Source organism: Panulirus ornatus, chromosome 38, assembly GCF_036320965.1.
Source record: "Panulirus ornatus isolate Po-2019 chromosome 38, ASM3632096v1, whole genome shotgun sequence".
Lineage (NCBI taxonomy): Eukaryota > Metazoa > Arthropoda > Malacostraca > Decapoda > Palinuridae > Panulirus > Panulirus ornatus.
Window position 1 is genome coordinate 11,830,235 of NC_092261.1, and position 18,159 is coordinate 11,848,393.

The 18,159-nt window shown below is 40.0% G+C and overlaps 1 protein-coding gene across 1 annotated transcript in view; it reads right to left on the reverse strand.

Annotated features, from left to right (window-relative positions):
- Window positions 1–18,159, reverse strand: part of aralar1 (calcium-binding mitochondrial carrier protein aralar1) — a 432,346-nt gene that overhangs the window by 26,466 nt on the left and 387,721 nt on the right. The window contains exons 13-16 of the mRNA XM_071684679.1: window positions 16,287–16,457; window positions 15,641–15,781; window positions 7,990–8,125; window positions 2,135–2,296 (exon numbers count right to left, since the gene is read on the reverse strand). Of these exons, the coding sequence (XP_071540780.1) occupies window positions 2,135–2,296; window positions 7,990–8,125; window positions 15,641–15,781; window positions 16,287–16,457 (610 nt within the window). The remainder of the gene's footprint in view (window positions 1–2,134; window positions 2,297–7,989; window positions 8,126–15,640; window positions 15,782–16,286; window positions 16,458–18,159) is intronic.

An 18,159-nucleotide genomic window follows, 5' to 3' on the forward strand; every position in this document is an offset into this window, starting at 1 on the left:
ATACATTCTTCAAAGCAAACACCTGATCCACACATCCTCCACCACTCCTGAAACCACACTGCTTTTCCCCAATCTGATGCTCTGTACATGCCTTCACCCTCTCAATCAATACCCTCCCATATAATTTACCAGGAATACTCAACAAACTTATACCTCTGTAATTTGAGCACTCACTCTTATCCCCTTTGCCTTTGTACAATGGCACTATGCAAGCATTCCGCCAATCCTCAGGCACCTCACCATGAATCATACATATATTAAATAACCTTACCAACCAGTCAACAATACAGCCACCCCCTTTTTTAATAAATTCTACTGCAATACCATCCAAACCCGATGCCTTGCCGGCTTTCATCTTCCGCAAAGCTTTTACTACCTCTTCTCTGTTTACCAAATCATTTTCCCTAACCCTCTCACTCTGCACACCACCTCGACCAAAACATCCTATATCTGCCACTCTATCATCAAACACATTCAACTGACCTTCAAAATACTCGCTCCATCTCCTTCTCACATCACCACTACTTGTTATCACCTCCCCATTAGCCCCCTTCACTTATATACATTCTTTTCTTTTCTTTCAAACTATTCGCCATTTCCCACGTTAGCGAGGTAGCGTTAAGAACAGAGAACTGGGCCTTCGAGGGAATATCCTCACCTGGCCCCCTTCTCTGAGAAAAACTGGATGAAGTGAAGTGTTTTAGATATCTGGGAGTGGATTTGGCAGCGGATGGAACCATGGAAGCGGAAGTGAACCATCGGGTGGGGCAGGGGGCAAAAGTTCTGGGAGTGTTGAAAAATATGTGGAAGTCAAGAACGTTATCTTAGAAAGCAAAAATGGGTATGTTTGAAGGAATAGTGGTTCCAACAATGTTATATGGTTGCGAGGCATGTGGAGGAGGGTGGATGTGCTGGAAATGAGATTTTTGAGGACAATATGTGGTGTGAGGTGGTTTGATCGAGTAAGTAATGAAAGGGTAAGAGAGATGTGTGTTAAGAAAAAGAGTGTGGTTGAGAGAGCAGAAGAGGGTGTTTTGAAATGGTTTGGTCATATGGAGAGAATGAGTGAGGAAAGATTGACAAAGAGGATATATGTGTCAGAGGTGGAGGGAACGAGGAGAAGTGGGAGACCAAATTGGAGGTGGAAAGATGGAGTGAAAAAGATTTCGAGTGATTGGGGCCTGAACATGCAGGAGGGTGAAAGGCATGCAAGGAATAGAATGAATTGGAAATATGTGGTATACCGGGGTCGACATGCTGTCAATGGATTGAACCAGGGCATGTGAAGCATCTGGTGTAAACCATGGAAAGTTTTGTGGGGTCTGAATGTGGAAAGGGAGCTGTGGTTTCGGTGCACTATACATGACAGCTAGAGACTGAGTGTGAACGAATGTGGCCTTTGTTGTCTTTTCCTAGCGCTACTTCGCGCACATGCGGGGGAAGGGGGCTTTCATTTCATGTGTGGTGGGGTGGCAAAGGGAATGAATAAGGGCAGACAGTATGAATTATGTACATGTGTATATATGTATATGTCTGTGTGTATATATATGTATAGATCTGTATATGTGCTGTGTGTGGACGTGTATGTATATACATGTGTATGTGAGTGGGTTGCGCCATTCTTTCGTCTGTTTCCTTGCGCTACCTTGCTAACGCGGGAGACAGCGACAAAGTATAATAAAAAAATGAATATATATAGCAAATAATGTTTGTAATGGCATTAGGCAATGTGGAAATGTCAAGGAGACCTTTACAAGATCAGCATCCTGTAACACTCTTACAAGATAATAGCAATGGAAACCTTCAACTGTCACATTTGAATTACAAACACATTCCAAAAATGCCATACATCTCTAAGAACACCCCATATGCCTGGCAGCTGAGCAACAAAAGTAAATGGGTGCGTACCACACATAAACAGTGTTATGGCAGGTTAAGCTGCAAATCATTTTACCTACATATTTATGTTTTACTAATCACAATGACAAACTTATGGAGACATCTCTGGAATATTCAAGAATCTCCCATAAACAGTGTACAGAGGATGTTAGGAATGCTGCAGTGAAAGGGCTGTTTCACAAAATTTATAGGAGATTCAGGTATCTAAATTAGAACTTTATGACAGTTTTCTTACCCGGTGCACCTTTCCAGAAAGCCTTTGTGCCTTCCTCCTTCCAAATCTTCTTTGCAGCATCAAACACACCATTATAAGTAGTTTGGCCTGCCCGAGCAGCTACCTGCAGCCGAGTTTTAATAACATCAGCTGGAGTGGTTAAGGATGCAGCTGGAACACCACCTGCAAGGTCAAAGTAATAGGGTGCTTTATCTTTTATCTGGTTTGAGAATTTTTGAATAATACAATATATGAATAAACACATACACTGAATCCTTGCCCAAAGCAGGAGTTATTACCTATTTGTACTTTATGGAGAGGGAGTTTTACAATTATGGGGCCCTAAAAGTTAACTAATATCAAACCACCTCTTGAATTTAAGAATGCTGTTTGCATTTACTGTCCTTATTCATTCAGGTCCATTCCTCTACCACTCTTAAACTGTAAAAGTATCTTCACATCCTTATAAACAAGATTCTTATTATATTTCATGTTCTGTCCTCTGGTTGCTCCATTCCTACATCTCTTGAAGAACTATTCATTGCTCTCATCATCAATCTCTCTTAAAAACTTACAGGCTGTTGTCAGGTTACCCCTCACTCTTCTCTCTTACATGGTGGATAAATTTATAGCCTTTATCCCTTCCCTGTAATTCGGCTCTTTTAATTCTGGTACCATATCTGTTGCCTTCTTCTGGACCTTCTCTATGAGCGCTATGCTTCTTTTGATGCAGTGACCAAACCTGAGAAGCACATTCTAGCTTTGGCCTTATGTAAGATAGGAATAGATTGCTAAATGTAGGATATGAATAGATTGCTAAATATTTCCTTATCCATATATGTGAAGGCTACTCTGATATCTGCTAGCAGACAGTTTGTCTCCCTAGCTATTCTAATATGGGACTCTGTCAACAGGTTAGGGATGATGTTGACTCCCAAATCCTTCTCATACAGAATCCTGAAGCATGTTTTCAGCTAGATAATACTCATATTGAGGTTGTCTTTCACTCTGTTCCAACCTAATTACTTTACATTTACAGAAACATAATACCTTATAGGATTAAGGAAAGGTAGTCACTGAATGTAACAAGTACATTAAAATTTAGGTTTTTTCTTATGAAATTATATGAATGGATGGTAGATAAACAAATTACCCAAGACCCTGCACATCTAACATAATGTCAATCATAAAGCCCTCCAAACCACCCCCTGAAAAATTCATTGCTTTCCTTTTATTCCCATTAACTTTCAAGTTCCTCCTCTCACATAATCTCTAAAACCCAGACATCAGTGTTTGCATTTCCTCACATGAATCTACCACCAGAGCTGTGTCCTCTACAAAAAGCAACTAACCCATCTCCTTGGCCCGTCCATCCTCAACATACCATAAATCCACCCCTCTCCCTATGATCCTCACATTCCTCCCTTTACACTCCATCCATTAACAGATTAGAAAACCATGGTGACATCACATACTCTCAATGCTAACCCACCTTCACTTGGAGCCACTCACCCTCATCACTTCATAACTGCACACATGCCTTTCTCTTCTAATACAAACTCTTCATGGCCTCTTGTTGGTTTCCTCTCATGCCTTACATCTTATCATATGCTTTCTCCAGATCCATAAATGCCACATACAAATCCCTTTCTTTGACAGACCATTTTTCACATACATTTTTCAAAGCAAAGACCAGCCCAACACAACCTCTACTACTACTGAATTCATAAAGCTCCCTACTCTGATGATATGAGCATGCCACTATCCCATAAAACTTAATAGATATACTCAACAAACTTATAACTCTGTAATTTGAGCATTCACTTTTATCCCATTTGCCTTTATAGAATGGCACTATACAGGCATTCAGGCAGTCCCTAGGCACTTTACCTTAGGCTATACATATACTGAAAATCCTAATTTACCAATCAACAACACTGTCATCCAACCTTTGTTGAGAAATTCAACTCCAATCCCATTCACTCTAGCAACAATTCAACATACGCAAGATTTTTCACCAAAACATTTACCATGACTCAGACTTCACATACCACCTTGTCCTAAGCATCCCACATCCATCACTGTGTATAATCTAACACATTCAACAGTCCTTGAAAATATTCACTCCATCTCTTCTCTAACCCTTCCTTACCTGTTACCTCATCTGCTTCCCTTACAGTTGCTCCTATATATTCTATTCCCCTTAAATTATTCACCTCCTTCCAAAAGAATTCTCTTGTTCTCTAATTTGCCCATTTTTTCAGTCCTAGCACCGCTTGCTATATTATCTTCTGTAGGTGCAACCTATAAAATTTGTTTTCCACTAGTAACTTAACTTCCTCATCCCACCAATTACTACACCCACATCTCACCTTCCGTATACCACATATTTCACCCATGCATGTAAGCATTGCTTCTATAAATGCCTACCACTCCTTGAGCACTCCCTGAGTTTCATTTACTCTCACCTGCCACTCTTCACCCAGTCTCTCTTGGTATCTGCACACAAGCCCCTCTTCTAAGCTCTCTCTCTTTCACCTTCTTCCCATCCATGTCATTTCCTCATTTCCTAAAGCCATTACAAATTTTCACACTCCCCTCTTAGCAAATTCACATGCAACAGTCTTTCTTTTGCATGCCTATCAATAATACTTATGTATGCACCTTTTCTTAAACCAAGTACTGCAAATCACCCACATTTTTTTCAGCACAACTCGGTATGCTGTTCACCATTTTCATTTACACCAGGTACCCCATGCCCCCAAATTTACCCTCAACTGCCACATCACCCACACTTCCATTCACATCCCACATTACTTACACTTGATGCCTTCCTTCAAAATTGCTGAAGCACTCAGCTCCTTCCAAAAGACACACTTCTCTTCCTCATTCCTCTTGCTACCAGATACATAAGCACTGACAATCATCCACCTCTTGCAATCTTCTTAAATTCTCACCCACATCAATTTGGAACCCACTTCTTCACACCATTTAGCACATTCCCAAAACTTCATTACAAGGATCATCCCCTTCTTTGGTCTTGCCTAAACCAATTTTCTTCCTTTCTCTTGAGCAAAGTTTAACTCAGATCGAGAACATCCAAGTTCCTCTCCCTAAACAAATATAGCATATCTCCCCTTTCTTCTCATTCTTGTTACACCCTTGCACATTCAGACATTCCAGCATAAGCCTTTAAGAAGTACTTCTGTTCCCTCTGTAAGGAAGTGACAATGCATGGAAGGGAAGGTTTCTGGTTCACACACTTTACCAAACTCAGTCACCAGCTTCTGTAGTTTCTCACATGAATCAGCCACTAGCGCTGTATCATCAGCGAACAACAACTGACTCACTAACCAAGCTCTCTCCTCCACAACAGACTGCATACTTGCCCCTCTTTCCAAAATTCTTGCATTCACCTCCCTAACAACCTCATCCATAAACAAATTAAATAACCATGGAGACATCACACACCCCTGCCACAAACCTACATTCACTGAGAACTAATCACTTTCCTCTCTTCCTACATGTACACATGCCTTACATCCTCAATAAAAACTTTTCACTGCTTCTAACAACTTGCCTCCCACACCATATATTCTTAATACCTTCCACAGAGCATCTCTATCAACTCTATCATATGCCTTCTCCAGATCCATAAATGCTACATACAAATCTAATTGCTTTTCTAAGTAAATCCTCCACTCTCACTTTTTTTTTTTTTTCCAAAAGAAGGATATATATATACTAAGTAAAACAGATATCATTTACTTCCTCCAGTTTTTCTCTATTCAAACATACCTCCCAACTGACTTGTCCCTCAACCCTACTGAACCTAATAACCTTGCTCTTATTCACATTTACTCTCAGCTTTCTTCTTTCACACTTTACCAAACTCAGTCACCAGCTTCTGCAGTTTCTCACCCAAATCAGCCACCAGCGCTGTATCATAAGCAAACAACAACTGACTCACTACCCAAGCCCTCTCATCCAAGACAGACTGCATACTTGCCCCTCTCTCAAAAACTCTTACTTACACCTCCCTAACCACTCCATCCATAAAGTGAGTCACAGGGTCGGGGAGGGGGTGAAGGTTCTGGGAGCGTTGAAGAATGTGTGGAAGGCGAGAACGTTATCTGGGAGAGCAAAAATGGGTATGTTTGAAGGAATAGTGGTTCCAACAATGTTATATGGATGTGAGGCATGGGCTATAGATAGGGTTGTGCAGAGGAGGGTGGATGTGTTGGAAATGAGATGTTTGAGGACAATATGTGGTGCGAGGTGGTTTGATCGAGTAAGTCAGGAAAGGGTAAGAGAGATGTTTGGTAATAAAAAGAGTGTGGCTGAAAGAGCAGAAGAGGGTGTACTGAAATGGTTTGGTCACATGGAGAGAATGAGTGAGGAAAGATTGACAAAGAGGATATATTTGTCAGAGGTGGAGGGAACGAGAAGAAGTGGGAGACCAAATTGGAGGTGGAAGGATGAAGTGAAAAAGATTTTGAGTGATTGGGGCCTGAACATGTAGGAGGGTGAAAGGTGTGCAAGGAACAGAGTGAACTGGAATGATGTGGTATACTGGGGTTGATGTGCTATCAATGGATTGAACCAGGGCATGTGAAGCATCTGGGGTAAACCTTGGAAAGTTTTGTGGGGCCTAGATATGGAAAGGGAGCTGTGGTTTCGGTTCCATCCGCTGCTAAATCCACTCCCAGATATCTAAAACACTTCACTTCTTCCAATTTTTCTCCATTCAAACTTACCTCTCAATTGGCTTTTCCCTCAACCCTACAGAACCTAATAACCTTGCTCTTATTCACATTTACTCTCAGCTTTCTCCTTTCACAAACTTTACCAAACTCAGTCACCAACTTCTGCAGTTTCTCACCGGAATCAGCCATCAGTGCTGTATCATCAGCGAACAACAACTGACTTACTTCCAAAGCCCTTTCATCCACAACAGACTGCATAGTTGCCCCTCTCTCTTCCAAAGCCCTTTCATCCACAACAGACTGCATAGTTGCCCCTCTCTCCAAAACTCATACATTCACCTCCCTAACCACCCCATGCATACACAGATTAAACAACCATGGAGACATCACCCACTCCTGCCACAAACTGACGTTCACGGAACCAATCACTTTCCTCTCTTCCTACTCGTACACATGCTTTCCATCCTTAGTAAAAACTTTTCACTGCTTCTAGCAACTTACCTCCCACACCACATACTCTTAATACCTTCCACAAAGCATCTCTGTCAACCCTATCGTATGCCTACTCCAGATCCATAAATGCTACATACAAATCCTCAATGTATGTGGATGTGGGTGTGGTGATGATGATAATAAGTTTGGAGGGTGAAGATTTCAAAGTTTAAGGCTAAGGGATCACTAGTTTCTAAGTTTATCATAGAGGAAACTTGAGGAGAGCTGGGATTGGATGTTTGAGGAAAATCTAGACCGGATACTTGAGAAGATGCAACCACAGGTTTAAAATAGTTAATGATTGTGTGTTGTAGTGCCTTGCTCTTTTAATTTCTGACTTCTCTCCATAATTGGGTCCATATCCACTGATTATTTCAAACTATATTCCTGTTTGGGAAATCAAGTGTTGCATTCATTTCAAACCATATAAATGAATCCTCAGTGTGAAAACCCATGTTGGACAAGGATTCATTGTACAAAAGTTCATCTGCTATATGTGGTCCATAGCTTTGTCACAACCAGGATGAAAATTATCAAGCACTTACAGATTTCAACAACACCACTTATACAATATTTTCAAAGTAATTTGACATGAATGGTCTGAAAAAAAGGAAAATATGATTTAATTCCACTCTTAAAAATCAATGTTTAAGATCAGCATGTTAAACTGGTACGTACCTACAGCACCAGCAATAAGTAGACTCAAAGGCGAATTGTAACCATTTTCATCTGCCAGAAAACGTTTGGAGTGTGCATAAACTGGGAAATATATAGCAGAAAATGGTATATCTCGCAGCAAACAAGCACGTGCACCCTGAAAAATTTTTCTGATTATTATACTGTGGCAACTGCATCAAAATCAAATGATAGTAATTATTGTAAATCACCTAAAAACTGTAGAATCAAATGGAAATGTACCATATACCATATTTCCTTTGTATAAGTCACTTCACTATTTTTTTTCCAAAAGAATATGACTTTCTATGACAGGCATTGTCAGTGCTAATATCTTTTGTAGTACAGGTACACCACTGATTTTCTGGCACTCTTAGTTCCAAAGCCTTGCCGGATTAACCATTTTACCTGACTAACGGTGGTCACAATAATAATTCATCAACACACCTCTAACCCACTAATTATACATCTCCCATGTGTCTAAAGTATATCATGGACTGCTAGAAATTTAAATTAAACAAATATTAAATGTAAATAAAATAAATAAATGAAATGCATTATACACCTGCTCAGGACTGAGGTGCCCGTCAGCTATAAGTTTCGCAAATTTGTCCACATACTTGGCAGCTCCTTCGTGGTTTGCAGACTGCTTTTCTTGGCCCATGAAATTCCATGATGCTTCTTGAATCTTTGAAGCCATCCTTCACTATAGTTATGCCTATGTTGTAATAAAAGTTCTTTATGGAACAACTTAGCCTGGTTCATTATCAAGCTACCTGAAATGTCCACTCCACTCCGACGCTGTTGAAACCACTTCATCATCACTCAATCATGCTCAGTGCTCTAACCATCTTTCATGGTTTGTCTAATTGTCACTTGCTTCTTGGAATCGCTGTCTGCATAGAATTTCAATATTTTCTCCCTTTGCTTCTTTATATCATAAACAGTTGACCAATCAATACTGTAGATGTCACACAGCTTACGCATCAAAACACCACGGTCCATTATTTTCAACAGTTCTACTTTATCTTGGATCGATATGGACTAGTGTTTACGTTTGTCACCACGACTGACACTCTCATATGTCTTAGAAGCCATAGCTAGGGTTGAATTTAAGCAAAATAAGCTAAGAGTATCACAGAATTGCAGTGTAAAGAATGTAAATAAGCACTCTCTACATACAATGCCATCTGAGGCCACCCAGTAAACTAGTCTGGTGGCTGTGGTAATTTCAAGTTCCCTCACGTAATTCTGTCTGGACTAAAGGAGGTATCAGTTCCCGGAAATTCGGTGGTGTACCTGTACTTTCTACATGCAACAGGAGGCACTTTGAACTTGATGATTAGGACAGGAAATATTTTCATTTATGGAATTTTTTAGTGTTTGGATGCTTTAATTATTGTTTAATTGAATGTCTTAAAGAAAAATTGATAATTCATTAAACAATGCACAAGATGAAAACAATCCACTCGTCAGCTGATTGGCACACCAATACACTATAGACAAATCAATATGTATGCCTTGATCTCTTACAGTTAGTCTTGCAAATAATGTTACCCCTAATATTTTCAATCCTTGAGCAGAAAGAATTTTTATGTGATCAATACTACAGAAATGCACAAATGTGACCCACCACTCTGTCCCATGTTCCCAGCCTGATGAGAGGTGTCGACTCTAGTCAAATGAATGTGGAGCAAATTTCAAAAACAATAATTTTCTTTTTTTCTTATCACACTGCTGCCTTGCATTCTGAAAATCTTTCAACTTAATCTTCCTATCTATCTATCTATGACACCTGTTCCCTTTGGAAAATCCCTCTTAAGTATGATTGCAAAAAAGTCTCCATAACTGGTGAACTTCGTGCCACATTTTAGCCTTTAAAGTCTCTTCCTACTGACTCCTGTTTAATGTGTCTATTTCATGTTCTAGCCTACTACTTAAACCTAATGCTTCCACCTAATGTTTCTATCTGCTATTACTATCTACTACTCCTATTATTTGGCCAAAGATAATGCTAGCACATAGCACTCACCACAGGAAGAATGAGCTGTGCGAGTTAAGTGTTTATCAAGTGTTATGTGTGACAAGAATAGACTGAATGTTTGGGAACAGAATGCCAGCAGTCCATGTGTGGGTGAGGAAGTATGAGAAAACAGCTGGGTCAGATGAGTGCACCTCAACAATCTCACTAAAACTTCCAACACCAAAAAAGTCACTGTCACTCTGGATGTGTGCAGCTTTTTACTGGATAAGCACACAGAAGAGAGGAAAGTGACTGGTTCTCAGTGAATGTCGGTTTGCGGCAGGGGTGCATGATGTCTCCATGGTTGTTTAATTTGTTTAAGGATGGGGATGTTAGAGAGGTGAGAGTTTTGGAAAGAGGGGCAAGTATGCAGTCTGAGAGAGCTTGGGAAGTGAGTCAGTTGTTGTTCACTGATGATACAGTGCTGGTGGCTGATTCGGGTGAGGAACTGCAGAAACTGGTGACTGAGTTTGGTAAAGTGTGTGAAAGAAGAAAGCTGAGAGTAAATGTGAATAAGAGCAAGGTTATTAGGCACAGTAGGGTTGAGGGACAAGTCAATTGGAAGGTACATTTGAATGGAGAAAAACTGGAGGAAGTGAAGTGTTTTAGATACCTGGGAGTGGATTTGGCAGTGGATGGAACCATAGAAGCAAAAGTGAGTCATAGGATGGGGAAGGGGGCAAAAGTTGTGGGAGCATTGAAAAATGTGTGGAAGGCGAGAACATTATCTCTGAAAGCAAAATTGGGTATGTTTGAAGGAACAGTGGTTCCGACAATGTTATATGGTTGCAAGGCAAGGGCTATAGATAGGGTTGTGCGGAGGAGGGTGGATGTGTTGGAAATGAGATGTTTGAGGACAGTATGCGGTGTGAGGTGGTTTGATCGAGTAAGTAATGAAAGGGTAAGAAAGATATGTGGTAATAAAAAGAGTGTGGTTGAGAGAGCAGAAGAGGGTGTTTTGAAATGGTTTGGTCACATGGAGAGAATGAGTGAGGAAAGATTGACAAAGAAGATATATGTGTCAGAGGTGGAGGGAATGAGAAGTGGGAGACCAAATTGGAGGTGGAAAGATGGAGTGAAAAAGATTTTGAGTGATTGAGGCCTGAACATGCAGGAGGGTAAAAGGCATGCAAGGAATAGAGTGCAGACAAAAAAAAAGTCAGCTCTACTTTCATCATAGCAGATTTTACACAATCATGAACGCTGTCAATGGACTGAACCAGGGCATATGAAGCGTCTGGAGTAAACTATAGAAAGGTCTGTGATATGTGGATGTGGATATGGAGCTATGGTTTTTGTGCACTACACATGGCAGCCAGAGACTGAGTGTGAATGGATGTGGCCTTTTTTTGTCTGTTTTCCTGGTACTACCTCGTTGATGCAGGGGGTGGCAATGCTGTTTGCTGTGGGGTGGGGTGGTGCTGGGAATGGATGAAGGCAAGCAAGTATGAATATATACATGTGTATGTATGCATATGTCTGTGTATGTATATGGATGTATATGTTGGTATGTATATGTACATATGTACGTATATGTGTGTATATGAGTGGATGGCTCTCTCATCAGTTTTCTTGGTGCTACCGTGCTGAGGCGGAAAACAGCAATCAAGTATAATAATTATTTATTTATCTATTTTGCTTTGTTGCTGTCTCCCGTGTTAGCAAGGTAGCGCAAGGAAACACACGAAAGAAAGGCCCAACCCACCCACATACACATGTATATACATACACGTCCACACACGCTAATATACATACCTATACATCTCAACGTATACATATACATACACACAGACATATACATATATGCACATGTACCTAATTCATACTGTCTGCCTTTATTCATTCCCATCGCCACCTTGCCACACATGAAATAACAACCCCCTCCCCCCTCATGTGTGCGAGGTAGCGCTAGGAAAAGACAACAAAAGGCCCCATTCGTTCACACTCAGTCTTTAGCTGTCATGTAATAATGCACCGAAACCACAGCTTCCTTTCCACATCCAGGCCCCACAGAACTTTCCATGGTTTACCCCAGACGCTTCACATGCCCTGGTTCAATCCATTAACAGCACGTCGACCCCGGTATACCACATCGTTCCAATTCACTCTACTCCTTGCACGCCTTTCGCCCTCCTGCATGTTCAGGCCCCGATCACTCAAAATCTTTTTCACTCCATCTTTCCACCTCCAATTTGGTCTCCCACTTCTCCTTGTTCCCTCTACCTCTGACACATATATCCTCTTTGTCAATCTTTCCTCACTCATTCTCTCCATGTGACCAAACCATTTCAAAACACCCTCTTCTGCTCTCTCAACCACACTCTTTTTATTACCACACATCTCTCTTACCCTTACATTACTTACTCGATCAAACCACCTCACACCACATATTGTCCTCAAACATCTCATTTCCAGCACATCCACCCTCCTGTGCACAACTCTATCCATAGCCCATGCCTCGCAACCATACAACATTGTTGGAGCCACTATTCCTTCAAACATACCCATTTTTGCTTTCCAAGATAATGTTCTCGACTTCCACACATTCTTCAAGGCTCCCAGAATTTTCGCCCCCTCCCCCACCCTATGATTCACTTCCGCTTCAGTGGTTCCATCCGCTGCCAAATCCACTCCTAGATATCTAAAAACACTTCACTTACTCCAGTTTTTCTCCATTCAAACTTACCTCCCAATTGACTTGACCCTCAACCCTACTGTACCTAATAACCTTGCTCTTATTCACATTTATTCTCAACTTTCTTCTTTCACACACTTTACCAAACTCAGTCACAAGCTTCTACAGTTTCTCACATGAATCAGCCACCAGCGCTGTATCATCAGCGAACAACAACTGACTCACTTTCCAAGCTCTCTCATCCACAACAGACTGTATACTTGCCCCTCTTTCCAAAACTCTTGCATTCACCTCCCTAACAACCCCATCCATAAACAAATTAAACAACCATGGAGACATCACACACCCCTGCTGCAAACCTACATTCACTGAGAACCAATCACTTTCCTCTCTTCCTACATGCACACATGCCTTACATCCTCGATAGAAACTTTTCACTGCTTCTAACAACTTGTCTCGCACACCATACATTCTTAATACCTTCCACAGAGCATCTCTATCAAATGCCTTCTCCAGATCCATAAATGCTGCATACAAATCCATTTGCTTTTTCTAAGTATTTCTCACATACATTCTTCAAAGCAAACACCTGATCCACACATCCTCTACCACTTCTGAAACCACACTGCTCTTCCCCAATCTGACGCTCTGTACATGCCTTCACCGTCTCAATCAATACCCTCCCATAAAATTTCCCAGGAATACTCAACAAGCTTATACCTCTGTAGTTTGAGCACTCACCTTTGTCCCCTTTGCCTTTGTACAATGGCACTATGCACGCATTCCGCCAATCCTCAGGCACCTCACCATACATACATTAAATAACCTTACCAACCAGTCAACAATACAGTCACCCCCTTTTTTTTATAAATTCCACTGCAATACCATCCAAAGTATAATAATGATGATATAATAATAATAATAATAATAATAATAATAATAATAATAATAATAATAATAATTTTTTTTTTTTTTTTTTTTTTTTAACTATTCGCCATTTCCCGCGTTAACGAGGTAGCGTTAAGAACAGAGGACTGGGCCTTTTTTGGAATATCCTCACCTGGCCCCCTCTGTTCCTTCTTTTGGAAAATTAAAAAAAAAACGAGAGGGGAGGATTTCCAGCCCCCCGCTCCCTCCCCTTTTAGTCGCCTTCTACGACACGCAGGGAATACGTGGGAAGTATTCTTAATCCCCTATCCCCAGGAAAATAATAATGATAATACTTTAAAATATAGTGAAAGAAAAGACTTCTGTGTTGAATGAACATGATGTGAAAAAAAAAAGTTTTACATCACAGCATATTTATATATGATCATGAATATTACTTAAACAAGGGATGGTATGGCCAAAGCAAATGAGAGATTTTTCTACTTCAATTTGCAAATTGTTAAACATGAAATTTGGATGTTAATATATCCTGCAAAACCAATTAGTTATACCTCACTCTGTGGAAAATGATCAAATAACCTTGCTGCTAGACAAAAATCTTGCCACTATCATGTTCTCTTAAGTTCACTTTCACTAGACTATCCAAATCCCTATTTCAAGTGTTTTCGCTTGAGATAACACTCATGAGGAGCCTATAATGTTCTGAGTCAATAAACTATCCAAATCCCAATTTTCTTTTTCTCAAAGTTTTAAACAGTCTCTAATATTCATTCTAAGTGGCATATACAGTTTTAATGATTTGCAAGGTCAGGGACCAACATGAGCTGCAAATGACCAAAATCTACAAAAATCAAGTTAACATACTCTTGACAAAAGAGGGGCCTGGGACTGAAACTGGATGAATGTAGGTGTTGACCATCATAAAGAGCATCTGCCAAGCCTTACAGAACTATAAGCCTGCACCTAAAGGAGGCCTTCAGGCATTCCATGGGGAAGGTTTTGGTAATCAATTGGTAAATGGCTCTGCACTTCAGAAGTTGCCATTAGGTTTGTGCAGGCTCACAAATTTTCCAAAATCTTTTTCAGATCTGCTTCAAAAATTAAGCAAAATGCACTAGAAATTGTGAGATTAAGGGCTGAGTGTCAAGTGAGTTGCCATTAACACATATCATATATCTTACCTTGCAAGAAAAAATTATCATCATTACTATCATTTCTTATTATAATCAATGCAATTTACCTGAAAGTTTTTCACAGCAACAAAATTATACAAATCTGCAAAATTATCAGGAACACCAGCCAGATGCAAAGGTGTCAAGGTCGGGTGGATGCTGGCAACACAACTTCTGCTTCTACTATATACCCCTTCTCCCGCCTTATTTTTCTTAAATTTCAGTTCTGGAAGTGTCCAGAAAGTCACTCTCTATATGATCTGAAGACAGATCATATCAAGAAATTCAAGATTATTTTCTGCCTGGCTCTACATCTAGCTCATAGCTGCTCAGTTTCCTTTCAAGAAAACTCATGAGAATGACTGCAGTGAGAAATTATCACACACTGCTACCTCAGCAGCCACCTTGACTTAGCGGACAGCCTTGAAACAGAGGTACAAATGTCGAATTTATTTTTTGCTTGAATTTATATCAAAACAGGTTGTATGGATTGCACAAGTTTGTCTTGAGGAGTTGTGGGATTAATGGGCTAAACCAGGGCATATAAAGTGGTCAAGGTAAACTATGGAGAGGGACCGTTGGACTTCACCAAGAATGGCTGGTTCTGGTTTCATTGTTTTACTGTATATATGGTAACTATAGAATGTAATTGTGCAAGTTTATACCTGATGCTACCTTAAAATAACATGAAAGGCGTAAAAGAAAGGGGTTAAAATATAAAAGTAACTATACATACTTCAAACGTTTTGCTACTAATACCAGGCACTAGTACCGAATTTAACATAAAGGTTTTGAATATAGAATGCTTCCGATCAACAATAAACATCTTAAATATCAAATACCATAACATATATGTCTGAGGAAGACTAACCAACCTTACTGAGAAAGTCACAAATAATTATGGATAGTAAAATAAATTTCTATTTACTGCCTTACCTTATACAACCCTAAAAATCCTAGTTCCTTCACTATAGTGAGAGCTGATGGCTTTCTAGCAGATGCAATCTCGCCTGCCACTTGTAAACGAATCTTGACAATCTCTAAGGGATTGGTAAAGACCACTTGAGAACCACCAGCCTGCAAGAAATAATTCTGTAACTGAGATATTCTTTGCTTCTAATACACCAGTTCTATCATGTTTAACTACTTCTTTTTTCTTTTATAGTACTGTTTCAACTTCTATCAATCTCTAATAGACTAAATTGGTTGCCACAAAAATGCTTAGATTGTAAATTTATGCTAAAAGAGTGAAAAGATATATAATTCACTCAATAAACTGTGGTCTTAAGAATTCATAAAAAGGGATAATAGGTAGACATTTTATATCATTCTGGATGCAATATAAAGAAATAAATAAAACACAAGGAAAACAAATATCTGGCATGAATAGCTGTGCTTACCTGTTTAATGCTACATAAGAAATGTATTCTGAGGCATGAGAATCTGCTACCTTCCTCATTACACTGTTATTTGAAAAATAATCTATGTTTTTCTTTCTTAGTGATTATGATTCAAAATAAATTGCAGTAATGGCAAAACAGAATACATAAGTCATTATGAACTAATAGAAAATGCAACTTACACATGAGCCAGCAAGTATTTCACCTAACAGAGGAATGTTGCCCTTTTTGTCCGTAACCTTGTCACGAACAAAGTCATTCACGGTGAGCTTGATAGCCTTCTCCGGAGCTACTCCAATCAACTGGGGTATCAAGCCACGATACAAACCTAATAAACCCTCATGACGAATTACCTGTGAGAGGATAAGATGGATATAAATAACTTTCTTCATTTCTATACATAAAAACTCTATCAAACCTTAAAACTCTAAGCAATTAAGCTATGACACATATTATTTCCTCACTAATGTAGAAGCAGCAAATAAGTACAGACAAAAGTACTGGCAGAATACATTTACAGTGCATCATAGATGACAATACTCTTCTTCTCGAGATCCCTAAACCTCCAGGATATGTCATCAAATAGATGAGATATCATGCATATTTAGTTTAGTAGTCTCTAGAACAAGATTTTCAACGAGTAAATGTCTATCTATTTATCTATATCTCTGACACCTGTTCCAACTGGAACTCCCTCAAAGGGGTGGCCACAGCAAGAGTCTCCTTAACTAGATAACTCCAGTGACACTTCTTAGCCTTTAGTGCCTCATCCTTAACAGGCCACTGGCAGAGGGCAACTCTAGTGCATTGTTTGCAGAGGCTCCCGCCTAATTTTTCTACTGACTACTGCTACCTAATGCTCCTATCCACTACTGTTACCTAATGTTTCTACCTAATGCTCCTGCGTAAATGTTCCTACCTACAACTATCTACTGATCTTACCATTTTGCCCCAGTGCTCACCGAAGGAAAAGCCAGATTTACGAAGAATGAGCTGTGTGAGTTCAGTGTCATCAAGTGTTATGTATGACAAGGAGAGATTGTACGTTTGTGGACAGAATGCCAGTAGTCCATGTGGGTGTGGGTGAGGCAGAAAGAAAAGATAGCGACCTGAGTCAGAAGAGTGCAACTTGACAACCACTGACCTGCTTGTTCACTAACCCTCCCAATACCCATGCAGGTAATACTGGTAATATACCTCCCTGGTCATTGGCTGCCTACCAACTACTACCAAATGCAAATGTAATCTGCAATTTTTTTCTTCTAATATTTTTTTGTTTTTTCCCACATAAGTGAGGTAGCACTAGAAACAATGAACTGCCTAATTTCTTCACATCCAGTCTTTAACTGTTTTGCATAATATACCAAACCAAACCCTCCTCTCTACACCAAGCCGTACAAACCTTCCCGTGGTTTCCTTTGACTGCTTCACATGTCTCTTTTCACACAAATTACAGTACACTCACCATTGTATACTAAAGTGCCCCAATTCTCTCTACCCTATGCATGCTTCTTTCCCTCCTGCATGTTCAGGCCCAGGTAATTCAAGGTCTCTTTCACTCTATCCTCTCACATCCATCTTAGTCCCTTTGCTCCCTCCACATTATACAAATATATCTTCTTAGTCCGTCTCCTTTCACTTATCCTCTCCACATGTCCAAATCATTTTGGCACATCTTGTTCAACTCTCTCTCTCTCTCTCTCTCTCTCTCTCTCTCTCTCCCCCAACACATAATGTCCTCAGGCATCCCATTCCAACACATTCATCCTCTCCATACTTTTGCATTAAGGACCTAAAACTCATGACCATATAGCACAGGTGGAATTCCTGTTCCATCATAAATACATTTTGGCTCTCACAAACAGTGAACGCTCTTAAAACTCCTCAAAGCTCAAAGCACTCCTCAACCACCTGATGGTTCAATCCAGATCTCACAATTACTTCCAATGGTATGTTCACTTTCCTAGCACCTAAAGTATTCCAATTTCTCCAGTTTCTTTCTATCAAACTTACTCTCTAAATAACTCGTCTCACCCACCCATCACCACCACCACA